The sequence below is a fragment of the Micromys minutus genome (assembly GCF_963924665.1).
Source record: "Micromys minutus genome assembly, chromosome: 26".
In the NCBI taxonomy this organism is placed as follows: Eukaryota; Metazoa; Chordata; class Mammalia; order Rodentia; family Muridae; genus Micromys; species Micromys minutus.
This window is the reverse complement of record NC_137961.1, coordinates 7977156-8004879: the sequence shown is the minus strand read 5'-3', so window position 1 is coordinate 8004879 and position 27724 is coordinate 7977156. Positions and strand designations below refer to the sequence as shown.

The 27724-nt window shown below is 43.4% G+C and overlaps 1 protein-coding gene across 1 annotated transcript; it reads left to right on the top strand.

Annotated features, from left to right (window-relative positions):
• Positions 1-8271: 8271 nt before the first annotated feature.
• ALKAL1 (ALK and LTK ligand 1) lies at positions 8272-27355 on the top strand (the record flags this gene model as incomplete). The annotated part of the gene is made up of 4 exons (XM_080938510.1): positions 8272-8455; positions 23436-23489; positions 25833-25913; positions 27291-27355. 4 exons carry the CDS (start codon positions 8272-8274, stop codon positions 27353-27355), a joined length of 384 nt encoding a protein of 127 aa, XP_080794636.1.
• Between the last annotated feature and the right edge of the window lie 369 nt (positions 27356-27724).

Below are 27724 nucleotides of genomic sequence, written 5' to 3'. Positions count from 1 at the left end.
CCCTAAACTAAACTAGAAGGAAAGAGAAACAGAAGAGAGTGAAGCAGATGCGAAGGTTATCATGCGGGCATGGCTGGACAGCTTAAATGAGGCAAAGATAGAGTGGAGCTCAGTAGAAAAGAAGAGGTGGGAGGCCAGTTACTGCAGGTCTTAGGAGCTGAAGAAAGGAGTCCTACAGACAGCCTAAGGTCTTCTTCCTGTTTGTGAAGCCTGGCATGCCATTGGAAAACCCTGGCTAGCAGTCATGATAAAGTCTTGGTTTTCTTTTTTTTAATTGAATATATTTTATTTACATTTCAAATGTTATCCCTTTTTCAGGTTTCCCCTCCATAACCCCTCTATCCCAATCCTTCTTCCCCTGATTCTATGAGGGTAAGTCCATCCCAACCCATGACCTGCCATCTCCACTCCCTGACACTCCCCTACACTGGAGCAGCAAGCCTTGGCAGGACCAAGGACTTCTCCTCCCATTTATGCCCAACAAGGCCATCCTCTGCTACATATACAGCTAAAGCCATGGGTCCACTCATGTGTATTCTTTGAATAGTGGTTTAGTCCCAAGGAGCTCTGGTTGACTAGTATTGTTCTTACAGAGTTACAAACACCTTCAGTGCTTTCAGTCCTTTCTCTAACTCCTCCATTAGGAACCTTGTTCACAGTTCAATGGTTGGATGTGAGCATCCGCCTCTGGAATCTGTAATTCCACCAACAACAGAGGAATGCTCCACTTTCTCCACATCCTTGCCAGCATCTGCTGTCACCTGAGTTTTGGATCTTAGCAATTCAGACTGGTGTGAGGTGGAATCTCAGGGTTGTTTTGATTTTCATTTCTCTGATGACTAAGGATGTTGAACATTTCTTTAGGTGTTTCTCAGTCAATTGGTATTCCTCAGTTAGGAATCCTTTCAAGTGCACCTAGATTCATAAAAGATACCCCACTGAAGCTCAAAGAACATATTGCACCTCACACAATAATAGTTGGAGTCTTCAACACCCCACTCTCATCAATGGACATATCATGGATGCAGAAACTGAACAGAGACACAGTGAAACTAACAGAAGTTATAAACCAAATGGATCTAACAGACATCTATAGAACATTTCATCCTAAAACAAAAGAATATACCTTTTTCTCAGCACCTCGTGGTACCTTCTACAAAATTGATCATACAGTCTATCACAAAAAAAGGCCTCAACAGATACTAGAAGACTGAAACAATTCCATGCATCCTATCAGATCAGCATGGAATGAGGCTGGTCTTCAATAACAACAGAAATGACAGGAAGGCCACATACACACGGAAGCTGAATGCTCTACTCAATAATAACTTGGTCATGGAAGAAATAAAGAAAGAAAATAAAGACTTTTAAAATTGAATGAAAATGAAGACACAACATGCCTAAACTTACGGAACACAATGGAAGCAGTGCTCAGAGAACGTACAGCTCTGAGTGCTTCCAAAAAGAAACTGGAGAAAGCATACTCTAGCAGTTTGACAGCACACCTAAAATCTCTAGACCAAAAAGAAGCAAATATACATAAGAGACTGAAGCAAAAGCCATCCAGAGACTGCCACACCTGGAGATCCAGCTTATATACAGCCACCAAACCCAGACAATATGGCTGATACCAAGAAAAACATGCTGACAGCAGCCTGATATACCTGTCTCCTGAGAGGTCCTTCCAGATCATGACAAATACAGAAGCGTATGATCGAAGTCAACTATTGAACTGGGAAGAGGGACCCCAATGGAGGAGCTAGAGAAAGAATTGAAGGAGCTGAAGGTGATTGAAACCCCATGAGAACACCAATACCAACCAACCAGAGCTCCCAAGGATTAAACAACTACCCAAAGAGTATACATGGGTGGACCCATGGCTTCCGCTGCATATGCAGCAGAGGATGGCCTTGTTGGGCATCCATGGGAGGAGAAGCCCTTGGTCCTGCCAAAGCTTAATGCCCCATTTTAGCGGAATGTCAGGGTGGGTAGGCAGGAGAGGATGGGTGGGTGGGGGAGCATACACACACACACACACACACACACACACACGGCCAGAGTGAGATGGAACATACCATTAGGGAAGATGTGAGTATGTGTGATTTTATTGCTGTAAAAAGAGCCTGATTTCTTTGGGACTCACCTAATGTATTACACTTGTGTAGCTTGGTCTTCAAGTAGAACTCCTAACAGTGGGAGCAGGGGCTGTCTCTGATTCAACCGCCTGCCTTTGGGAGCCTTTCCTCCTACTGGGTTACCTTGTCTAGACTCAGTAAGAGAGGATGTGCCTAGTCTTAATATGCAGGGCTGGTTTATATCCATGAGAAGCCTCCACTTTTTAAAAGAGAAATACAAAAGTGGATAGAGGAGAGGACTTGGAGAAGAGGAGGGAGGGAGACTGTGGTTGGAAGGTAAAACTTATTAATTAGCTAATTAACTAATTAATTAAAACATTAAAGGTACCTGGTTCTATAAACTTTATTGATTTTTATCTTTTTATGAGTTCTCCTAGGTTTTCATTTTACTGTCCTGTTCCCCAAACTTATTATAAAATTAAAGTCTGAAATTCAAACAGATAGCCTCACATCAATATGATTCGCTGCTCTGAAGCAGGAAACGGGCCTTTAAAGATACACAGACATGATCACACTTTGAAAAATTTAGTTAGAACCAGAAACTGTTGACCTGGTTTGCTTTCTATTCCTGTGGTAAAGACCATGGCCAAATGCAACTCGGGAAATAGAGGGTTCATTTGGCTTACATATTTTGAGTCACAGACCACTGAAGGAAGCCAATACAGGAACCTGGAGGCAGGTACTAAAGCAGATGCCACAGAGGAACCCTGCACACAGGCTTTCTTGACTATCTTATTTATACAACCCAGGAGGGTTTACCCAGGGGTGGAACTCCCCGCAGTGGCCTGGGCCTTCCCACATGAATCGTTAAACAGAAAAATGACCCACCGACTTGCCTACAGGTTAATCTTTTGGAGAAAATTTCTCAGTTGACTTCCCTGATGTCTTTAGCTTGTGTTAAGTTGACAAATGAGCCAGCACAAGTGGCTTTCTTTCCTAGTTCAGGAGAATGCTCTGCAGGCTGCTGAGGAGAAGGGATATCAATGGGCTCTTCTGGCACTAAGCCATGTATTCTTCAAACCAACCTATCAGGCAAGAAATGCCCATTGGTGCAGCAGAAGTACAACCATAATTGAGTAATTAGCCATATTCTGATTGGAGTTGAGCCCTTCTCCACAGTAGGTAATCTCATGCCTAGTAATATAATTCTAACCAAAATTCTATGGCTGTCTCTCAATGTTTTAGGCCTCAAGGTAGAACCTGCTATTGTTATTTTGCTAAATGGTCTTGCTGTCAAAATTGCCTTCCAAATATCTACATTCTTATCCATAGACCTGGATTTTTCTCAACTTTAGTCAGAGAAGCTTCTTCGGCAGCTGATAGCAGTCAATGCTGAGATGCACACTAGCCAATTCGCTGAGAATAAGAGGCTGAGTGCTGAACTCTAAATACGGTACCTTTCTCAACACTAGTCAGTCTCTACGACCACCGCAAGGACTCTGGGCACACATCAGAGGAGAATAGGTAGGAAGAGTGTAAGAGCCAGATATGGAGATCAGTGCTGTGAAGTACAAACTTCTAGACTTGGCATGGTTACCACCCTCATGAACTCACAGCCGTTGGCACACAACCTGCACAAAATTAATCTAACCCAAATTCTGGGAAGGACTGTTGGCAGTTGATAACTACCAGATGAAGGAGAGTCATTTAGTTCTCTCCCTCCCTCCCTCCCTCCTCTCCCTCTCTCTCTCCTGTCCTCTCCTCCCCTCCTACCACTCATTCTCACTCCCTCTCTCTTTCTCACGACCCTTGGTAGATTTCTTATACTCTAGAGGATAACCACATACACACATCCAACACTGGGTTTAGTGTGTTCTTGACTAAAAGGACATGAAACTTGAGGGGGCTTGTAATGGGGATCTGAGGCAAGTTGGAGATGGGAAACAGAGTGAATATGATTATGTTTCATTGTATACATGTATGAAATGTTCAGTAAAGAAAAGGTAATATTAAGACTATGGGGTGGGTAGGGTGGAGATAGCCTTGTGGAGACGGGGGATGGGAAGGAGGTATAGGATGTTGATCAGTCAGAGGGTGTACTGGGAGAGAAATAAAATCTGTAGTATAAAATAATAATAAAAGAGTATTTACGTTAATATTATCATTACTTTTGGACAGGGCTGGGAATGTAGTTTATAGATAAAGCATTGGTCTAGGATATAAAAGACCCTAGGTTAGATTTTTAACACAGGAAAGAAAAATGTAAAGAAAGGAAAAAAAAACCTGGGGAAAATACATAAGAATAGATTTTTTCCCTCAATATTTTTCTTTTAAAATTTACAAAGTATGAAATATATGACCGTAACTTGAAATGCTAAATAAGGTTTATGTAAGGCTTTATTGGGCATTCTTTGGTTGTTACACAGGATTCTATTTGTCCTCCATATCATTTAGTCTTCTGATGAGCACTTGAACATAACAGCAAAGTGGGTCAGGTACCACTAAGTCCTGTTTTCCAGGGAAGGTATCACAGCTGCTCTGGCGTGTGTGGATGATCTGGCCCTTTGCTGTGTCTTGTCATGTTGTGCCAACCAGGCCCAGCACAGAGAGCACTGGCATCAAGAATTTAGAGGAATGTATTTTATTAAATAGTTCAAAAAGAAAACAAATGGCTGGATTTGATGATGCATACTTATCATCCTACCACTAGGGGTGTTGAGGCAGGAGAATTTCAAACTCAAGCCCAACCTCAGTTAATTTGTGTGAGTCTGTTAGAAAAAGAAGGATCAAAAAATAAACCTTGACTATTGAGGCTTAAAAACGTATTTCTAAACATGCACTTCAGAGCTTGAATTACTTAGCTGGGTGTGGTTGATGCATTTCCAGAACTCAGATGTCGGACACAAGTGCATTTTCACGACTTCAAGGCCTCCCTAGTCTATAACTGAGTCCTAGTCTATCCTGAACTACAGAGTGAGACCACGCCTGTAGAACAAGCAGACAGAATTAAACAAACAAACAAAAGAGTTATTGTCTTGGCTACCGGTCTGTTGCTGTTATGAGACACCAAGATCAAAGAAACTTTTAAAATAAATGCTAGCTTACAGTTTTAGAGGGTTGGCCCAGGAACATTATGGAAGGGAGCATGGTGGCAGTAGGCAGACATTATGCTGGAACAGTAAGTGAGAGCGCACATGATCCACAAGTTGTAGGCAGAAGAAGAGAGGGAGGGGGAGAAGGGGCAAGGAATGGAGAGGGAGTGGATGGATTGTGTTCTAGACTGGGCCTACTGTGGGCTTTTAAAAACCTCAAATCAACCCTCCAGTGACATGTTTCATCCAACAAGGCCACACCCCTAATCCTCACCAAACAGTCCACTAACTGGGGCCCAAACATTCAAACTCATGAGCCTATTGAGACCTTTGTGGTTCAAACCACCACAGTTACTATGTATCTCTTTCTAAACAGAATACTCACGAGTTGCCTACAAATTACCACAAGAAGGAAGTTAGCAACTATTGTGAGATTATATTTAAGCTGAAATGTCAAGTAGTCATTTGAACACACTAGCATTTAGTAGCAGGTAGCACTCAAGGGAATAGCAAGAAATCACAAAGAAAAGTGCTACAACATACAGGTACAAGTTGCTCGTTTCTGACAAAGCTGGGCAGCTACATCCATGAAGCTAATGCTTCACAGAGACAGGATTTTTGTCTAATTTACTGCAGTGGCTTCTTCCATGCCTGTCCTGTGACTTATCCTCAAGCAATTTCTGTTGAACTGGAAGCCTGCTTGCTTTCAAACTACCCTGCTTACCCTGAAATGTCGATCCATGGGTCCCTCCAGAAGAACTGAATGCCAAGAAGGAGTAAAATTCTGCATTTTAAAATGTTAATTTTTGTGTTGGGTTTGGGACCCAGGCTGGTCCCAAAATTCTGAGATCAAGGAATCCTGCCATCTTAACCCCCAGCAGAGCACCAAAGCTCTGGGCCACCATATGGAGCTCTGGAATATGCCCTCTTTCACAAGCTGTATAGACCACTAAAGTTCAGTCTGACTGCCCAAAACAAACAAACAGACAAAAAAGCAAGCAAATAACAAAACAAAACCAATCAATGAAATGATCTAATGATACTCTGCTATGCTCATAGACCGGAGCCTAACACAATTGTCATCAGAGAGGCTTCATCCAGCGACTGATAGGAACAGATGCAGAAAGAGATCCACAGCCAGACATTAGGCAAAGCTTGGGGCATCCTGCAGAAAGGGGATAGAGGGAGGATTGACCCAGAGGTGTCAAGGACACAGCAAGAAAACCCACAGAATAAACTGACCATGGTTCATGGGTGTTCACAGAGACTGAACCAACGATCAGGAAGCCTATATAGGTCTGACCTAGACTCTCTGTGTATGCGGTTATATAGCTTAGATCTCTTGTGGAACTTCTAGCAGTGAGGGCAGGGGCTGCCTTGACTCTTTTGCCTGCTTTTAGGACACTTTTCGTCCTACTGTGTTGCCTCATTCAACCTGGATATGAAGGTATGTGCCAAGTCTTATTGGAACTTGTTATGGTGTGTTCGGTTGATATCCCCGGGAGACCTGCTCTTTTCTGAAGAGAAATGGAGGCAGAGCAGAGATCTTGGGGGGGGGGGGCGAGGAGAGGTAGTCAGAGGGACCGGGATGGAGGAGGTAGGGGAAACTGTGGTTGGAATGTAACCTATGAGAGAGTAAGGACAAAGAGGAAAAGGAATGAAGTCCATCTTTCTTTTGAGAGAAAACAAATCCTGCTGTGTCTCACACTGTCCAAACACAAGCCCCCGACCGACTAACTTTCAAGAGTTCCCTGGTTTCTTCCTTTTGGCACACAGGAGGAGAAAAAAAAAAGCTATCCAGCTTTTTTCACTCGCAGCGACTTGGGGGTGTGTGTACATGTCTGTCACTGCTGTATTTTTCTCTTAGCGTTATTTCACACTCCGGTCTCCACCCTCGCCCCCACTCCCCCCCCCACTCCCCGCGCCTTGTGTTCCAAAGTAATACTCAACTTCCGATCTGATATTTCTAATTAAGTTTAAATGTGAAAATCTTGTTCATGTCTGTGAACTTGTAATTTCTCAGCATTTCACTTAAGACGTGAGAAAGTTTGTTCCTTCTGCTGCTGCTGAGGACTCTCTAAGGCTGCCTGGGAAGTGGAATTCGTACGTGCCATGGTGCCTGCTTAGGAAACAGGTTCGATTCCTGCGTCCTCAGTCATCCTGAGAGGATGACTGCGCACAACAATTGTCTTGAAAAAGGCGCGACTCTATAAAGCTCTTATAAAAATGCTTCGTGCCTCCTGGGCATGTTTGAAAACGTAATAGGCTTGAGGGAAATTTTTTCTCTTTTTATTTTTTTCCGTTGAGACACACAGGTCTCTTTGTAAAGAAATTTTGTGTCAGCCAATGATTAGAGAACCACAGAGCCCCTTTTTGCCCTCAGTTATGAGAGGATAATTAGCAATCAAATACGGGCATGCTGACGTGTATACTTAATGTAACAGAGTAAGACAGGCAGACAAAATGGCTCAAATCGTACCCGACGATTTTTATCTGGAACTTAATCTGAAACTCCCGATTTTAAAGAGTGAACAGCCCTTTCCCGCTCTTCAATATTAATACTGACAAAACTTTGTGTAAAAGTCCCATAATTAAAAACCCAGCTAAGAGGATCTCTGGTCTCCTGTCTAGAGGGACCTGGGTGTGCCCTGGTGTGGAGACTGTTGGCTTCTGTCGTCCAGTTACTTCTGGGCCACCGCAGGCTCTGCCATCTCTGGGCCCCTGTACAGATGGGGACTCTAGACTCAGGGACAGCGCGTGCGCTCACCTGGCCAGCCCTGTGGCACTGCAGGGTTCAGCTACAAGTTGCTTTTGATCCCATGGGCCAATGGAAGCCATGGTCCAGATACCCACAAGTTAAGAGACGGAGCCCCCACAACCTGGAGACCAAGAAAGGGGTCCCTAGAGAGGCAGCGTGTGCTACTGAGGATCCAGAGTCCAGATCCGCCCTCATCTTGGGTTGTCCTGGACCCCCAGCACCGCCCCGCCTCCGGTCCCCGCCCCCCGACCCCCCCTCCCGCCCCAGAGCGCTTAGACTTAGCCACCCGCGCCTCTAAGTCCCACTGCCACCCCAGCCTGCATCTCCCCGCTCCAGACGCCAGGCCATGTGGCCCACTAAGCCCAGCACCCGGGTGCCCGCATTGTTGCTTCTGGCTCTGACTTTGTCCCCGCCAGGGACCCAAGGGCGGCCCCGGGGACGCAGGGCGGAGCGCGTTGCTGAGCTCTTGCCACAGCTTTCCCTCCCTGTGACAGGGACTCGCCTGGCTCCTAGAGCCTCCCGGAGCACAGGTAAGCCACGTCTGCCTCCTGACCTGCCCATTCTAAAGCCTGGCCACTCTTTACAGCTGGACAAGCTGGTGTCAGGAAGGCTGAGTTAAGGAAATAACTGGTTTACTGTATTTGGTTCAGACATCAGCAACAAAACTCATCTGGGGGCGGGGGGCGGGGGACGGCTGCGACAAACAGCTTTATGTGCTCTTTCCTAACTATGAGAGTACGTTTGGAAATAAATTAACCCAGTTGTGGAAAGACTTGGGTTGCAGCCTAGCCTTCCGGGGTGATGGACAACCTATGCATCTGTCAATACCTCCCCTCTGGGTCTTCTGGAGTTCAACTAATGTGGCAGTCTTCAGGCACCTAACATTCTGGAATGCCTTTCTTTCCCCTTCAAGCTGGTCCCAGGGGATGGGCGACTTGCACGTGGATTTCAATTTTCCTTCTGTTCTCCCCTGGGTCAGTTAGAAGGCCCCTAAATACTACCACCTCTTCCCACACCAACTGTGGACATCCCTGCTGCCAAGATGCTTAAGAAGAAGGCGGGAAAAGTTGTCAGGATACAACAGCACTAGTACCGCAACGTACACAGAGTTGTGTGAGTGAGAAGGGGAAGAAGGAGGCCTGGGGAGCAGGAGGTGTACAGGAAGGACTGCTGGGAAGACTGTAAGATGCTGGCAGGTGGTGGTAAGGAAGAGAGAAGCCATTTGGGGGGGGGAGTCCTTTGCTTAAGCCTGTAGTCACAGAGCAAAAACCCTGGCCCCCACTAAAAAAACTGCTGAGAGGATGAAGCAAGACCAGGGGCCGCTCAGGTCAGGTATAACAGGGCAGCCCAGGCCCCTTCGGCTCCCTCCTTTCCTCCCCCCCTTTTCTTCCTCCCTCCCTTGAGCCTTATTTTCTGCCTTCCTTCTCTTCTCCGTCCATTCATTTTGCTTCCCTTCCTCCCTCCCTCCCTCCTAACTTCCTTTCTTCCTTCTTTCTGTGCTTTTCATTTTTTCACTATTTATTTTATTTATTCACATTTCTAATGTTACCCCCCTTTCCAGTTTCCCCTCCACAATCCCCTATCCCCTCCCCCCTTACCTCTACGAGGTGCTCCCCCTAAATCTCTTCCACTCCTGCCTCAGTGCCTTAGCATTCCTCTACCCTGGGTCATCCAGCCTTCACAGGACCAAGGGACTCCCCTCCCAGTGATGCCAGATAAGACCATCCTCTGCTCCATATGTAGCTGGAGCCATGGGTCTCCCATGTGTGCTCTTGGTTGGTGGTTTAGTCCCTGGGAGCTTTGAGCCCTTGTTCTTCTTATGGGATTCAGTCCTTGCTCTGACTTCTCCATTGGGGTCCCCAGCTCAGTCCCATGTTTGGCTGCAAGCATTTGCATCTGTATTAGTCAGGCTCCAGCGAGCAGAGCCTCTCAGAGGACAGCTATATGAGGCTCCTGTCAGAAAGCACTTCTTTTCCTTGTCCCTGCATTTCCTTTTTGATAGGAGGAATTCTGAATTAATATTTTTGAGGAGGGTGGGTGGCTCCATCCCTAAACAGGGGCCGTGCCTATCCACTGGATGTGGTTTCTACTGGTTCTATCTCCCCTTTGTTGGGTATTTCAGTTGACATTCTCCCTATTGGGTCCTGGGAACCTTTTAAGTCCCTGGCACCTAGAACTTTCTAGTGGCTATTCCCAGTTGCCCATCCCCCACTGCTACAGACTTCCTTTCAAATTCCTGACCCTCTGTACTTCTCCCTCATCTCCTTCCATATCTGAACTGTCCCCCCTTTCCCATCCCCCACCCCCTTCTCTCTTCCTCCCAGATCCCCCCCACTCTCTACTTCCGGGGGATTATTTCCTTCCCCCTTCTCAGTAGGACTGAAGCATCCACACTTTAGTGTGGTCTTCCTTCTTCTTGAGCTTCACATGGTCTGTGAGTTGTCCAGTAGGCATTCCAAGCTTCTTTTTGGCGAATAACCACTTATCAGTAAGTACTTACCATGTCTTTTGTGACTGAGTTCCATTATTCAGGATGGTATTTTCAAGTTCCATCTATTTTCCTGCAAGTTTCATGAAGTCATTGTTTTAAGACAACAGGCAGTTTCTTTTAATAAAATAAGAGGTGAGGACTTTTTTTTTTTTTTTTTTTTTTTAGTTTCTTTTTCCCTTTTTTCCTTCCTCGTTCCCTCCTTTCTTTCTTTCTTTCTTTCTTTCTTTCTTTCTTTCTTTCTTTCTTTCTTCCTTCCTTCCTTCCTTCCTCCCTTTCGTCTTCTAAGTTTTATTCTATAGCTTAGGCTATCTGGAACTCAATCTATAGTTCAGGCTGGCCTTGAGTTTGCAGAACTCTTCCTGCCTCCACATCCCAAGTGCTGGGGTCAGAGGTGACCCATACCTATCTTGCCAGTGATGGCATAAAATTTATACCTAGTTCACCCCAGTAGCTTCTACTGAGAAATTACTTCCCATGGTACACATCTTTCAGAGAACTGAGACTAAGAAGATGGATGGGAAGACAAGTGTGTCTGCCTTTCACAGCACGTGTCAGGGAGAGAGAGAGGACGGCACATGGACAGACTGAGAGCCAGGTGGGGGGACAGAGGGAAGTAAGTGGACACAGTAAGCCAATGATGGTCTAGAACAAGCCTGTTTATCTGAAAGCCCTCCAGATGAGGCAGTCGGGGCATCCAGTACGGAGGAGGCATATCACCCTAGTTATCCCCTCCGACTTAAAGATTATTGCTAACAAAAATATTTATCTCAGGTTTCAGTGTTGCTTTGGAAGACAAAAGGAATGTGAGAAAAGCCTGAAATTGCAAGATTATTTATGGTAACACACAAACTTTACCTGTTTTATTTTAGTCTAGTGTGATTTCTCCCGTTAAAGACATAAAAGGGAATTGTGGGATACAGTTCTTTGGCAGAACACTTTCCTAGCATATGTGGGACCCTAGATTCAACACACAATACTCCTTCTCTCAAAAGACAGAAGATGTAAAAGGAGTGTAATCTGAAAGGAAGTGAGTGGCTCATCCTCACAGTCCACCGCCTTCTGCCTCATGTTTGGGTTTTTATATCTTGTTTACACGGCGAGAGAAAGGGTGACTGGCTACATCTGAGTCTGTCTGTGAATGGAAATCTCGACATAGATCAGGGGAAAGCAAGGACATGAAGACAGAGAAGACAAGTTCCCATCTGGACGTTCTCACAGGAGCAGCAAGGGGTCATCACTCATCCCGCGTCCTCCAGGCTGAGGACTGCTATCCCTGAGGGCAAGCCTGCAATTGCCCGGTGCGAGTCTAAAACAGAACCTCCAATATCACCCAGCTTGAGCTGGTGAGAAGACCACGCCCAGGGGTGGTTTAGAATGTCCCGGAGCTCCCACGGAGTTATCACTCGAGGGAAGCAGAAGTCTCTTGGATTTTTCTCCATCCCTTTCATTTCCTTCCTCCCTGCCCATGTGTTTTAGACTTAAGTTCTGGAATTCTTGATGCACATGAATAGACTACCTCAGATGCAGCTTCTCCTCTGGGCCCGTGAGCTCACGGATCATCTCTGGCACTGCACTGTGGTGGATTTCCCTGCACACCACGGTTCTGCAGTAAACACCAGCTGGGGTTGTAATTTAACTTGCTTCTGGCATTTGCCATCTCTTAGAGATGAGAGTCAGAACCCACAAGTTGAGGACGGTCTCTAAGACTGTCACTCTGTCACTGCTTCCATTGCCAGCTGCCATCTCTGGGTGGTTACTTGTGATTCTGAACCTCTGGCTAAGTAAGAATCAAGGTTCCCATACCAGGTACTAATTTGCTGTAGTGACTCATAAATGGTACCACAGTTGATGAAGACATGCATAGGATGTGGGGTATAGAGGGAGGGGCATGTATGAGCAAAAATCCCACCCCACCCCATGAGTCATTACCCTGCACTTGGAGCTTTTGAGTTTTTGTGCTGGCTTCATTACATAGATAAGATTGAATCACTGGGCAGTGGTGATCAGCTGACGGACCCACCAGACCCCAAATTGAAGCTATTCAGAAGGTACCAGTCCTCAGTCATCTGTTTGGCACATTGTCACTTCCAAGATTCCAAGCAGTTTCTGATTTGTACACCAGGAAAGCCAGCTATGGAGTTCACGGTATTATGGCACAGAGTTGTACATTGTCCACTTTAAGTAAGCTAGCCACCTTCCTTCCCTAAATCAAAGGCAAGGCTGGAGGTGGGAGGGCCATTCCCAAGCATAAGGGACAGTAAATACAATGCCTGGGACAAGAATTACTCGCCAGGACTCCCTCCCTAGAACTGTTGTTTGATCAGAGGTGGTGGTGGTGGGGTGTTTGGCTCCCAGGAGCACTAGTGATTAGGCACCTGTGGCCTTTCCTTCTCCCCAATAGCCTGTCTGCCATTCATGAATGCATTTTTCAATTGAATTTGTCATGCAACAGTATCTGAGGTCTCTTTGACAGACTTTTGATTGCGAGGTTTTTTATTTTCATTCTCCAGTTCACTTTTGCTAGTAACTGGTGCCTCAAACTGCCTGGAATCTGCTGTGCCCCATTATTGTTGTTCCCACCTGGAATCTGCTGTGCCCCGTTACTGTTGTTCCCACCTCCTGGATCCAAATGCTCTCCTGCTGTAGTGACCTTCAAATGACCTCTGTCCCCCTTACAGTATTTCTGCTTCTGACTTGGGTGAGAATTGATGTGTGTGTTCCTTCGGTCTCTCTTCCTGACCCCTGATACTAGCTCAGCATCACAATAACAGGAAGGAGCCGTACCCCACACTCCATCCTAAAAAGGGGGTTGTAGGTGCTCACGCGTTGAAGTGCAGACAAGGTCAGAAGGCTGAAAGTGAGATGTGATAGGACAGGAAAGAGTGTGGAGGACTTTGAGATCAGAAGGAAGTTGTCGTGAGATGTGAGGAAACAGAAGTATAAAAGAAAACGTTGGCTTTGTTACTTCCCCTTTTGTGACCTATACACTCTTCCATCAATTCTATAGAATTTCTAAAGTCAGAGCCGCAGAGGGGTTGTGTAAACGTAAGATCATGCTGGTGGTGGAGCCTCAAAAGAAACTGAAGATGCCTTTAGGGAGGTTATTCTAAACTGTTGCAAATGACATTCTTTATTAAGTAATGTGGGAAGTGGCCCCTCTCCAATTATAAATCCGCCCTGGCTTCTCTTGACTTTTCCAAGAAGTCCTAAGTTGAAGGCAGTGTTGGACTAGGAATCAGACAGAAAAGGAAAAGAGGCTATAGGCAGATTGATATACTTTTCACTTAAACATTTAAGATGACTGAAGGCTATGCTCTCTCTTCAAGACATTCCTACTTTTTTGAATGTCTCTCTTTTCGTGATTAGTGACAATCACAGGCTCATCTGTACAGATGCTGTCCCACTCCATCCTTCCCACCTGTTCGGGTGTGTTCTCCAATATGCTTTCTTTATCTTTGCCTGATGGCAATTCTGTTTGCACATTTCAGATTTATGGTTACAAACAAACTGCCTTTCCACACTCTTCTGCCCCAGCAGGCAAAATGGAAGACTTCTGTGATATCAAAACCACAGCGTTTTCTCTGAACAAGCAGCTCACAGTCTACTCTGCACTGACACCAGCTGGTGTGCTCAAATCCAGCTTTATCCTGACACTGTCCATGTGGGGACAGAGCCCAACTCTGATCTTACTTCACACTTACTCTCAGTTCAAAGCACCTGACATTTTTTGACTGTTGCATGTAAATGGAGTCAACCTGCCCCTGAACAGAGAAAATTAAATTAATTCATTTGGTATTAACTAGGGTTGCATTATGAGAAAATACAAAATCAAGATATCTTGAAAATGTGCTCCAAACAAAGTATTGTATTTATTTAACTCCAAATGGATCACCTGTTGGGAATTAAGGCATGTGTTGACAGAGGAGAAGATTCCATATAAGACAGCAACTGGTCTGGGGGAAAGGAGCCGTGGTGCAAAGGCAGGGATTACTTGTTTAAGAAAACTGGTTTGACTATGTATGTGTGTGTGTGGGGGGATTGCATGAAGGGGTGTGGGTGGCTGTGGTGGCTTTCTGTGTGTGGTGTGGAAGGTACTTTGTCTGCAGTCTAGGTCAGGTGTGCACCTCTGTGAGATGTGATTCACAATAGCCTCTGTGACACTATGAAAAGGTGTAGCCTTGTTGGAGGAAATGTGACACTGTGGGAGTGGTTTTAAGACCCTCTTTCTAGCTGCTTGGAAACCAGTCTTCTCCTGTCTGCTTTTGGATGAAGATGTAGAACTCTTAGCTCCTCCAGTGCCACATCTGCCTGGATGCCACCATGCTTGCCTTGATGACAATGGACTGAACCTCTGAAACTATAAGCCAGCCCCAATTAAATGTTGTCCTTTAAAATGTTGCCTTGGTCATGGTGTCTGTGCACAGCAGCAAACCCTAACTGAGACAGCATCCTAGTTCCACTTCTAGTCTTTTGCACAAGTGCTAACTCCAGTCTGATTTTCTTGATAAATAGCTACAAACTGGTTTAATTATACTGTACCTACCTTTGCTTATCATAAAAAAGGGTTAAAAAATCAAGGCTGGGAAAGCTTTTCACGGCCATGCCTTGTGAGTGAAAGTTACCCTCCACTGCTATCCATGTACCCAGCTCTCTTCAAGCTCTAAAATCCCACCATCTTGAAGATTTTGTGGAGGTTTTTACACCAGTAGGATTGATCAAATCACTGATCTTTGGCATTAACCCTCCTCCTTTCCCTGGGACCAGCCCTTTATCTTGACTTCTTGTTTCTGGTGACCCTTTCCAATCCTGAAACACTCTAAAGTCTTCTAATCCTTATTCAAATCAATAGCAGGCAAAAAACAGGATTCTCTTGGAGATTCCTAAGATTGTACATCAGGGAGCAGGGCTGAGGAGCCTGTACGTATTTTCCAGTATCCGATCTTTTTCTCTTTACATCTCTCAGTGTTTAAAAATAGCTAAACATGTCTCATAGTTATGTTTATAAAAAAAATCTCAAAAATATCCTAGGTATATTTGGATACTGCTGGCACTTGCAGAATAATGGATTTCTATTTTATGTAATCCACATTCTCTTATTATAATGCAAGGTGCTGGACAATTTCTTCTGAATGAAATGATGAAAGTATTTTTTGCTACTTTGCATATTAGAAAGTATAGTCTGGGGCTAGAGAGATGATTCAGTGGTTAGAGCACTGACTGCCCTTCCAGAGGTCCTGAGTTCAATTCCCAGCAACCACATGGTGGCTCACAACCATCTGTAATGGGATCTGATGCCCTCTTCTGGTGTGTCTGAAGACAGCTACTGTGTACTTATTTACAATAAATAAACAGATCTTTACAAAAAAAGAAGAACATATAACCTGTTGGTTTCTTTAAGATGGAGTTTTGCAATACAGTCCACTCTGAACTTAAGCCCTGGTCCTCCTCCTTCAGCTTTCTGAGTGGCAAGATCACTGACACGTGCCACCCTTGTTAGTTATGTGGGTTCTTCCTTAACACGTTTTAATTAAACATGAGTAGGGCTCACAGCCTGATGCTTTGCTGTACATCTGCACAAGGAAAGAGTCAAACAAGCATGACCGTCCCCTTTGGTTTTACCACGTGTTGATATATTTTATTTGCAGAATAGCTTATAGCTATTTGTGTCGCTGAGAACTGTTGGTGTGGGAAGGGGTCAAGGTGGGAAGGATACATATGATTTTGCTCCACTTTTGTATTTGGCAGGCACTACAACCAGATGTCTGCTGTCTGTTGGGCCCAGTAGCCAGATGCTCTGATCATAAACACTCATTACGAGCAGCCAGAGCACACTTGGGTGAATGAATCTCCCCCTGTTCACAGTGCTTTTGGCAGTAATTGTTATCTGCTGGAAGGACCCATTTATCTTACCACACAGGAGAGAAAGTCCAGGCAGGAAGTTGATAGACTTGCCCGGTGTTTCTTTCTCCCCAGAACATTACTTTTAAACCAGAGATTATCTAGGCAAGTTACGGGTTTTCAAATCCCTTTAATTTTTTTTCATGATACCTATTTATTTGTGTGTGTATGCGTGTGCATGGGTGTGTATTTGGTGGAGCACGCATGTGAAGCTCAGAGAACAACATGTAGCAGTCAGTCCTATCATGTGGGTCCCAGGGATTAAACTTAGGTCTTAGTCTTATCAGCGAGCTACTACACCATCTTCCTAGCCCCAAAATTTCATTTTAATCATACATTTTTCTTCTTTGCTTTTTAAAAATTTTTATTTTTATAGCTGTAGAAAAACTCTCAAATGCTTAGGTGCAGATTTTTTAAATCTTTTTTTAATTAGATACTCTGTATTTACATTTCAGATGTTATCTCTTTACCCTGCCCTGCTCCCATCTCCCTCCAGTTGCCTTCACAAAGTTGCACTCCCTTCTGCTCCCCCTCTCCACCCCATTGCCTTGTCATTCCCCTGCATTGGGACAACCTGCCCTCTCTGGAACAAATTCTCTTCTCACATTGATGCCAGACACTGCTATCTTCAGCTACACATACAACTGGATCAATAGGTCTCTCAAAGTGCACACAGAGGTTGGTATTTTACTCCATGGGAGTTTTGGAGGGTTTGGATGGTTGATGGTTAGCTGCAAACATGTTCAGCTATATCTATATGACTCTAGCCTAGTCCCTGAGGGGGCATCTCTGCCTAGTTCTAGCCAGTAAGTACTTTTTGGGACCAGCTATAGTGCTTGGGTTTGGTGACTGCATATGTGGTGGATCCCTAGGTGGGGTGGCTTCTGAGTGATCTTTTTTTCAATCCCCGTTCCTCTATTTGACTTGCATTTTCTCCCATGAATGTTGTATTCCCTATTCTAAGAAGGACTGAGGTATCACCATTTGGCCTTCCTTCTTTTTTGAGCTTCATATTGTCTCTTAATTGTTTCTTGGGTATTGGGTATTCCAAGCTTTCTGGGGCTAGTATCTGCTTATCAGTGAGTGCATACCATGTCTGTTCTTTTGTGACTGGGTTACCTCACTCAGGATGATAGTCTCTAGTTCCATCTACTTGCCTATGAATTTCATGAAGTCATTGTTTCTAATAGTTAAGTAGTACTCTATTGTGTAAATGTATCACATTTTCTGTATCCATTCATCTGTTGATGGACATATGAGTTCTTTCCAGCTTCTGGCTATTATAAATAAGGCTGCTATAAACATGGTGGAGCATGTGTCCTTGTTAGATGTTGGAGCATCTTTGGGGTATATACCCAGGAGAGGAGTGGCTGGGTCTTCAGGTAGTACTATTTTCTGAGGAACCATCAGATTGACTTCCAGAGTGGTTGTACCAGCTTACAACTCCACCAACAGTGGAGGAGTGTTCCTCTTTCTCCACATCCTCGCCAGCATCTGCTGTCACCTGAAATTTTTTATCTTAGCCATTCTAACTGGTATGAAATGGAATCTCAGGGTTGTATTGATTTGCATTTCCCTGATGATTAGAGATATTGAGCATTTCTTTAGGTGCTTCTCAGCCATTTGATGTTCCTTAGTTGAGAATTGTTTGTTTAGCTCTGTACCCCATTTCTTAATAGGATTATTTAATTCTCTATAGTCTAGCTTTCTGAGTTCTTTGTATATATTGGATACTAGCCCTCTTTCTGATGTAGAATTGGTAAAGATCCTTTCCCAATATGTAAGCTGCCATTTTGTCTTAACAGTGACCTTAGCCTTATATATGGTTTGTAATTTCATGAGGTCCCATAGGTGCAGATTTCTAAGAACATTGCTGATGTTAGGAGGCAGATAGGCAGGTGATGTTTTCCTCCAATCTCTGTGGAAACTTGAAGCACAGTAGCTCTGGCCTTATCCTTACTGTTAAAGTATTTGAATACCTATGGCCACTCAAGGTTTCAAAGTATTACATGAAAGTTGAAGATGCATCTCAGTGGTTAAAACACTGACTGATATTGGAGAGAACATAGGATTGATTCTCGGCATTCACATTGTGATTCACAACTGTCCATAACCCCAGTCCCAGGTGATCCAATGGCCTCTTCTGGCATCTGAAGGCACACACTTCATGCACATGGTGCACAGATACACGTAAAGGGAAAACAGCCACACACGTAACTCAATGAAAACTTAAGAAGAAAGCAGTAGATGGAAAATTACAGAAGTATCCAATGGAGAGAGCTCAGAGGGCACCAGCACGAGGAGGAACTAAGTTCAAATCCCTAGTATCCAAGTAAAGCCAGGCACAGTAACATGCATTTCTAAGCCTGTTCACAGGTAGATGTAGCCTGCCACACTATTGCCTAGTATTCAGTTCTGAAGGCAGTGCTGTGTTTTGTGTTATGGCCTAGTTAGCACTGGAGGCCAAACAACCTATGCAACCACCAGCACCACACAGAAGCCCAAGAATGTCCCAGAACCCTACTGGAGCTGGTCCTGGGAGAACCCTGTAGAGTGTGGCACTGTTTTGTAAAGTCCAGACCACAGCCCCTAATTTTCATGGAAATTGATTCTGTTTACTGTTCTCTTGGTGTTCTGGAGAGCCTTTTAGCTGATTAATAGGCTGCTTCATGTGGAAGGAAAAAGATGCTAGTTCTAGAGCTTTTAAAACTCATTGAGAAAAATATGAAGAAAAAACATGAACTACTTTTGAATTACTTTAAAAAAAACATAAAGGCTTAGAAGCATATGGGAAGGAATCAACACAAACTGTTGAAGGCAAATAAAAAGATAACAGAGAGAGGTTATCTTAGTTAGGGCTTCATTGCTGTGAACAGACACCATGACCAAGGCAACTCCTTGGTGACCTTGGTAATCACGTGTTCCTGATTGTCCTCTCTCTCTCTGTCTCTCCCTCTTCCCCTGACCCTTCTCTCACTGCTGAATCAAAGTTTCCAGTAGATCAAAGAACCGTTTTGATGACAAGACCTTTTCCTCCTTGTCTTCCAGAAAATATGTATGAAACTTCTAGGGAATGGCTTCCCACCAAGCGATTTCCCTGGACCACTCCAGTTAGGAATGAAATTTGTCCTCACCGAGAGGTTTCCTCCTGGCCTTCCGTAGGACCACTTCTTTCTTTCCCACATCTGAAAGTAGAAATAACTTCCCTTTAGTATAAATTCCACCTTCACATGAAACTAAAACAAAACTTGATAGGATCTGATCTTTCTTCAGAAATAATTTGACTCCTCTCTCATGTTCAGTGAAGAAGTGTGTTCACTGGTGGCTATATTCTTGGTCGTGGGCAGGCTAATGGAATTACAATTATTAGGATAATGATGATTTATAAATAAACATGATTAAATATGGATTTTATAAGTAGTTTATTTTATTCTAGATGACATAACCATTATGTTTGATTATCTAAGGCGCTTACATACCAATAAGTGTATGTGGTTTGGGATATATCTTTATGCCACAAAATGCACTTACTATGTTGTAGACAAATATGAATTAACTCTATCCTCATTGTGCCTTGGATTTCTTCAATGTTTTGGGTTAGTTTTTTATGCTTTGTATTTTCTTTGATCATTGTCAATATCTTTAATGACATCTTCTATTCCTGAGATTCTCTCTTCTATCTCTTGTATTTTCTTGGTGATGCTTGCATCTGTAGTTCCTTTTCTTTCTAGGTTTTCCACTTCCAGGGATGCATCTACTTGTTGTTTTTCTATTTTTTCTATTTCTGTTTTTAGGTCTTTGTTGAATTCCTTCAACTCATCTTCATGACATGGGATTGTAGGCCAGCATCATGCTTTTCAGCTGTGTTGTAATATTCAGGGCATGCTGTAGGTATATCTTTACAGCACACAATAGCCAACTTGACCAATGCTAATCTCTTTCTCAAAGAATTGTAATAAACTCTCACATTATAAAATTCAGTTTGTTTCTTGGGCTCAGATTTCCATATGAGTCGAATTGCATACTTTCCTGAAATATGTTCTAGCCCTGTGCAGCAGGGAACATGACTCTATTGGGAAGTAGGACAACCGTATATGTAGTTAGTTAAAGTGAGGTCAGAGTATGAAAGAAAGGACCCTTGATTCAGCTTCACCGAAATCCTTACAAGATGATGGTAATATGAAGCTTCAGAGATAAAGGAGAGTACCCTCTGGAGACAAAAGCAAGACTTGTAGATTTCCAGGAACTATAGAAACTGAAAAGAGACTGGAGAGAGCTTTCTTTTGAGCCTTCACAGAGGATGGTCCAGCTGACATCCTGATCTCAGACTTTTGGCTTCCAGAATTATTAGACAATCATTTCTAGTAATGGTTGGCGTCCAGTTTCTGAAAATTTGTTGTGGTCGCTCTGGACAACTGAAACAGTACAGTCTCTCCTTGGTGTCTATAGAGGATGGTTTCCAAAAATCCTCTGTGGTTGCCATGATACACAGCAGCTCAAGTCTTTATATAACCTGCTGTAGTATTTTCATAGAACATACACATGCCTCCCGAATGCCTGAACTTATTTTAGATTACTTGTAACATTGACCATCACTTAAACATTATATAAGTAGTATTATTAAACATTGTTTAAGGAATAATGACCAGTCTGCACACATTTAATTCTGACACACTTTCCCTCAAATACTCGGTATATAGTGGTCGAGTCTCAAGATGCAACAACCACAGATGTACAAGTCTGACTGGATTGTGTCATTTCTTAAGGGAAATGCATCTATTTTTCTCTGTATTTAGAGTCTGAGAAAGTGGCCACAACTACTCTGTAGATCATAAGCAGACATGGACACTGCATACAACATGGGAACTTCCCCAATCATACCATATCCCATTGGAAAAGTATGATGTTGTATTTACAAGGAGCTCCAAGATACATCCACTAGTCAGTGGAACATGTAGTAAGAAGTAAAGCTTTGCGTATTAAAAAGCAATTCATTTGATAGCACTATATTTTTTATCACATACGCAATTTGTAGATGATGGAAATAGTATCGAATAGTTTTTATTTTTCTGTGTGTTACATCAGTGTTTCTGCTGTATGCATGTGATTGTTCAGGTGTATATATGTACATGTGTATACATGTGAGTCAGAGGAAGACATTGGGCAACTCATTCTATTATTCTCTGTCTTATTTCCTTGAGATGGCGTCTCTGAATCAGAAGTGTGGCTTTTTGGTTAGACTAGCCAGCCATGGTTTGTCTATCCCTTCCCCTCAGTGATGGGGTTATAGGTTTGAACATTAACAATAGGCATTTTACATGGGGACTGAAGATTTGAACTTAAATCTTAATGCTTGCATAGTAAATGCTCCAAACAAGTAGTTTTTGATTATTTCTAAAATGCTTGTGTTCACTGCCACAGAGAAGCACAGCTTGGATCCCTGAATTATTGCCTTCTTTCCCTTCTCACACGCAGGCTCTGAGCTCACACACTGCTGGCAAAGGTAGCTTTTCTACAAGAAGGGTTCTCACACATTCTTCCTCCCCTCCTGGGGTATAAAGGGCTCTCACTTCCCCTGAGACTCCAACAACATTGCTCAGTCTCCATGAACTCTGATTCAAGTAGGGGTGACAAATGTGCCTTTCATGCTTCATCCATAGTATGTGTGGTTTCTAAAGAAGTCAATATGTAAGGAAAATATCCTAAGTCTAAATGCACAGTTGGTAGGGCCAGTGAGGGCTGAGTGAGTAAGGGTGCTTGCTGTTAAGCCTGACATCTGAGTTTGATATCTGGGACCCACATTCTGGAAGAAGAGAACTTGTCCTCTGACTGTCATGTACATCTTCTATTACACATGTCAGCAATATACAAAATAAATACGTGAAAATCATGGGGTCTTTTTTGTTAGTTTTGGCTTTGTAAGAAAAAAGTAAATATACAACAGGCAACAGACCCCCAGGTGTTAGTATTCTTTAAGTTTATTTTATTTCTCTACTGTGTGTGTGTGTGTGTGTGTGTGTGTGTGTGTGTGCTCCTAGTGGGTTTAAAAAACTGCATTTTTTCTGGATGGCATGTGCTGGTGGGTACCAGTGAAGTCTGAAGTGAAACCTGCTCTTTAAGTTGTTTCATTCCAAGCTAAAGCCATGTAAGCGGGTCAGTCTCATAAATGATCTCAAGAGCATCTCAGCCCCCTTGCTCTGGCTTCTGTCATGGGAAAAGAATTAAAGGGAAGACAAGACAGATTAGGAGGCTGTTCTCTAATCACAGTCACAGAAGTATGATATCTGGGCCAGCCAGAGTTAATAATAGAAATGCAAAAACCCAGATGAGTATTTGGATATAGAGTATGTAAACTCACTCATAGTCTGGAGTGGAGAGGAAAAAGTGCAGTTAAGCATAGTTTCTTGAGGTAGGCTATTGTCTACATTTGGGTTTTGTTGCTATGATAAAATACTGTGATCACAACAACTCTTATGAAGGAAAACATTTAACTGGGGGGTGACTTACAGTTCAGTGATTTAGTTCATTATAATCATGGTGGGAAGCGTGGTGGCACCTAGACAGACATGGTACTGGAGAGGTAGCTGAGAGTTCTACAATTGGATCAACAGGCAGGAAGAGCAAGTGAACCCATGGACCTAGCTTGAGCTTCTGAGTCCTTAAATTAAGTCCATGCTCTAGTGACACACTTCCTCCAACAAAGCCACATCTACTTTAAGAAGGCCATGCATTTGAATAATGCTACTCCCTAAGGGCTTATTGGGGGCTATTGTCATTCATACCACCAGAGCTATGCAAGAGTTAAAGAATGCTGCTATTCACTGAGGCTAGAAATCACAGGGTTGGAGAATCTCTGGGCAGCCAGAAAGTAAGGCATTCAGCCATAGCTGTAGCTCTACATTGGTGAGCAGTCTGTAGGGTTGGTTCATTGGGGTTGGGGAAGGTCGAGAAAGCAGGAAGTTCTGCTTGAGCTCCAGAACCCTGGGGCATCATTAGGTCAGAGCAAGGGATTTGAGATATGCTTTGCACACTACATGGATCTATGTGTTTGTGCTATATTTATGTTTTAATAGCGGAAATCTATCCTGGAAATTACAAAGTCCACTTGTTTTTCTTCTCAGAAATATTCCCAAGAGACCTGACCTTGAAAGACAAATTCATAAAGCATTTCACAGGTAAGCATATGCTATATCAGTGACTCAATTAAAAAGAAAAAAAAAAAGACTGTATAGAATCCAGTCGACAATGGAGCTACGGAGATCAATGTCTAGAAGGTGCTTGTAGCTCATCTGTGTTTCAGTCAACTGTTATTAACTTGTATGAACTGTAGTGTGCATCAGAACTCAATAAACAACAGAATATAAAGGGTATTTTAGAGAAAAGTAGGAGTAACGATTTCCTGAGAATCACGTGTCTTATGGTTTCATTGCTCTACAGAGACACCATGACCAAGCCAACTCTTACAAAGGAAAACATTTCATTGGAGCTGGCTTAAGGTTTCAGAGAGTCAGTTCATTATCATCAAGGCAGGAAGCATGTCAGAATGCAGGTAGACATGGTGCTGGAAGAGCTGAGGGCTCTGTATTAGGCAGCAGAGAAAAAATGTGTGACACACTGGGTGTAGCCTGAGCAGAGGAGACCTGAAATCCTGTCCCCACAGTGACTCACTTTCCTCAGCAAGGCACACCTGCTCTAACACGGCCACTTCCTTATCTGCAGGTGTCTCTGTATGACACTCAGCAACAGCATTTGAAAGTCAACAGATGGGTGTATTTGCACTGAACGTAATTGTAGTGCTTAGGCTGGGAAGACAGGAGGATCTCGATACATGACACTTTGTCTCAGCAAAAAGAACTAATTTAATATGATAATTAACAGATACAACTCTCAGATTTGATTAAGTAGAAAAAAAGAAAACATATAAGGAACACCATGTTTTTCTCCTTTTATGAGCCAGGGATGTAACACAGTAAACGACAGCTGGGATTGTTAGTTGGGGAGACGTGAGCAGTGTGTGTACACCATCCTGTGCTTTTCTAGAACTTGGACAATAAATTGTTTGAAAATGATTCATGAAGTTAATATGAAGAGCAAAATTGTGTTACAAGACACTCTAGCATCTGTTCTTATGAGTGGCATAGACTATATCTACAAAACACTCCAACACCTAAGAAGACATTGCAGAAAAGGGAGTGGAGCGATCGTAAGAGCACGAGGGTCAGGGACCTTTCTGAACTGTGTTTCCTCATGACATCAGAAGCTGTACCCATACACCCATAAAGTCTCTCCAACATGACCACCAAAATATGGACTGAACAATATATATATGTTTGTGTGTGTGTGTGTGTGTGTGTGTGTGTGTGTGTGTGTGTGTGTGTGTGTACATATAGTAGCAATTGATGAAAAAAGAGACCATTAGAAGAATGGGACTGTTTGGAGGGAGGAAAGTGAAAGGAGAAATGTTATAATTAAACTGCTACTTCAAAAATACACAAAAGAGCATTGAGAGAGAAAGAGAGAGACAGAGAGAGACAGAGAGACAGATATGCTTGTCTGTCTGCTCTGTTTCCTGTTTATAAAACCCCAGTGCTGCCCTGGCTGAAGTACAGTCTAAATCCTTCAGTGTGTCCTTGAAGGCTGTTGGCCATTTATTCACACACCTTTCTAGTTCACTGGCCAAACGCAGACCTTCCTAAGTGTACCCTCCATCCCTAGTTCATCCACACCTTCTGCCCATCCTCTCCCACTATAGCCTGGTTCAGTGGGTTCCTCATGACCGTGCTCTTCTCCTTTAAAACACATCCCGCCCCCACTCTAAGCCTTCGCAGATTCTGTGATGGTTTGATTAGGTATGGCCCCCATAGATGAAGGCTTGGCAGGAGTAGGGTATCTCTGCAGGGAGGCCCGGAGAGGCCATGGTGTGAAGCTGTGAGAGCGAAGTCCAGATTGCCTTGGAGACCTAAAGAGGTTAGAGACACTAGGGCCATGGGATACCTGCCAAGAAAAGCTGCTAACAGGGAGTGGAACCAGCCCAAGAGAAAGAAGTGGCCACTGAGTGTTGGGAAGCTAACTGTGGGCTGGGTGGAAGGAGAAACGTTTTGGTGCAGTTTCAAAGCCCTGCCTCCTTTGCAATAATCCTTGCACCAATAAGCACACATCGCTTCAACTAAAAATAGACATCATCACTAGAAGCATTACTTCCCATTAAGTTAAAAAAGAGATCAAAGTCTCTCTGCCTTGGTTGGCTCTCTGCAGATTTTTCTTCAGCCTGGGATGCTCCCTTTCATTTCCTCTAGAGTTCTACTAGCCAGAAGGTTCCCTGAGAATGTAGAACGAGCTTAGACCAGAGTTCACTGCCTCCCATAGAGTCTGAGTAAAGGGAGGAATTCTCAGGCCAGCTCTTTGAGGAGCAGGAAGGATGGAAACCACAGTCACACCATCTCCATCCACAGAGTGCTAGCAATCTGTTTGGAAGACACTCCTCTGTTTATGATAGGCATTCTTTCCTGTTTTTCCAGGGCCTGTCACATTTTCTGCTGAATGTAGCAAACACTTCCATCGGCTTTATCACAATACCAGGGATTGCTCCATGCCAGCCTGTAAGTTGCCTGGGCAAACATTAGAAGAAAAAAAAAGTTATCCAACAATACATGCCTACCCTCTCATGCTTCAATTGCTCCATGTGGAAAATAGTAGACTAAACATCAGATGCTATTTATAATCGGCCAGTGCTCAAGGTTGCCCATACTGCTGTGCCCGTAAGGAGCGAGAGAGCGCATTCTGGTTGGGAATATTTCCAAATCTGAAACCAGTCAGCTTTTCCTAGAGACTGGAATGTTTGTCAGAACTAAAACCATTTATCATCACTCAAATTCCTTGGTGTAAATAAAATACTTTTTCTCATAAATGAAAAAATAAAACTCGAGCTGTCTATGGGGTGCAGGTCAACATCTCTTCCTAAGCTATTTTGAAATAAATGAAATAAATAAATTTGTACAGTGTAATCTGGGTTTTTGTGAATGATGATAGTCTGATGAGCAATGAGCTTTTTTTTTTGAATACTTAAGTTACTGGAGTTAATAATAATAGTTCCAAACGTAGCACCAAAGGGCTATTATCCAAAATGCCCAGTTATAATAGTGTCTGGTTAAGCTGAGTCACCTATTGCAAATTCCGTTCTAAATCTAAAACTTCCTTTTAAAGTGAGTAACTTTTAGTCACTGTGCTTCTTGTCAGCTACATGACTTTGTTGAGCATTTAACTTTACTACGGATGTTGATTTAGAGTTTTATAATTTTCTCAGAAAAAAAAAAAAAAAACCCTTACATTTAACGACTAGGAAAAAAAAAAAAAGCACAGAAGTTTTGTTCCAGTTTGCTTCCTTGTTGCTGTGATAGAACACTGACCGGGAGTGATGGGGAAGGCAGATTTATCTCAGCTTACACTTTCACGTCACGTTCATCCGTCATGGGAGCCAGGGTAGAAACTTCAAAGCTACAACTGAAGCAAAGGCCACGGAGGAGCGTTGCTAGCTGGCTTACTCCACATGGCTTCCTTGTATATTCCAGAACCACCTTCCCAAGGGTGGCACCACCCCTCAGTGGTCTGGGCCCTCCTATATCAATTATTAATCAAGTTGTATCATGTTGACGAAACAAATGGACAAAAACAGCTCAATTAACCATCCAAAAACTCCAGGCAAAGATGGTGGATGATAGCATTGTTTGTGGAGAAAGGGCAGTTTGGGGAGCTTAACCCTTGGCTGCTATAAGTCACGTTTGAAACCTTTTGCTCATCTTTAGAGTGAAGGTGTCACATCTTCATGTTTTCAGAGAAATGAATAACAGTACCCTAGCTAACACACCAGGGGCCCTTTAACACTACAGTTGTTACGGGAATCAGCGACAATAATGTTATTTCTTTCGAATACATAGCAATTAATTACATGTATTATTACCCTTCCATGGCTTCCCTAGATTATAAAAGATGTGCTAGATTGCTGACGAGATTAGCGGTGAGTCCACTGTGCTCCCAGACCTAGGAAGCTTGTGCTGTGAGTATTTATCTGTCTGTCTGTTCCTTTATTTACTTATTTGATTTTATTATCCAGATAGGTTATTTCTGTTCCCCAATTCCTTTCTCTCCACTCACCTCCCCCTCTGTGTGATGGTGAGGATCAAATGCAGGAGGCAAGTGTTCTCTCTACCACTGAGTTAGACCAGCAGCCCCGTGAGTCTGTCCCAAGAAAATGTTGCCTGTAATCCCAAATTCAAAATCCTGGCGCCCAAGATCAGGAGGGTCTGCAACAACAACAACAACAACAACAACAACAACAACAACAACCACCTCAAACAACCAATAATAATGTCAAGAGACAAACTTGAAGAGCCCCAGAATCTGGCGAGTTAAA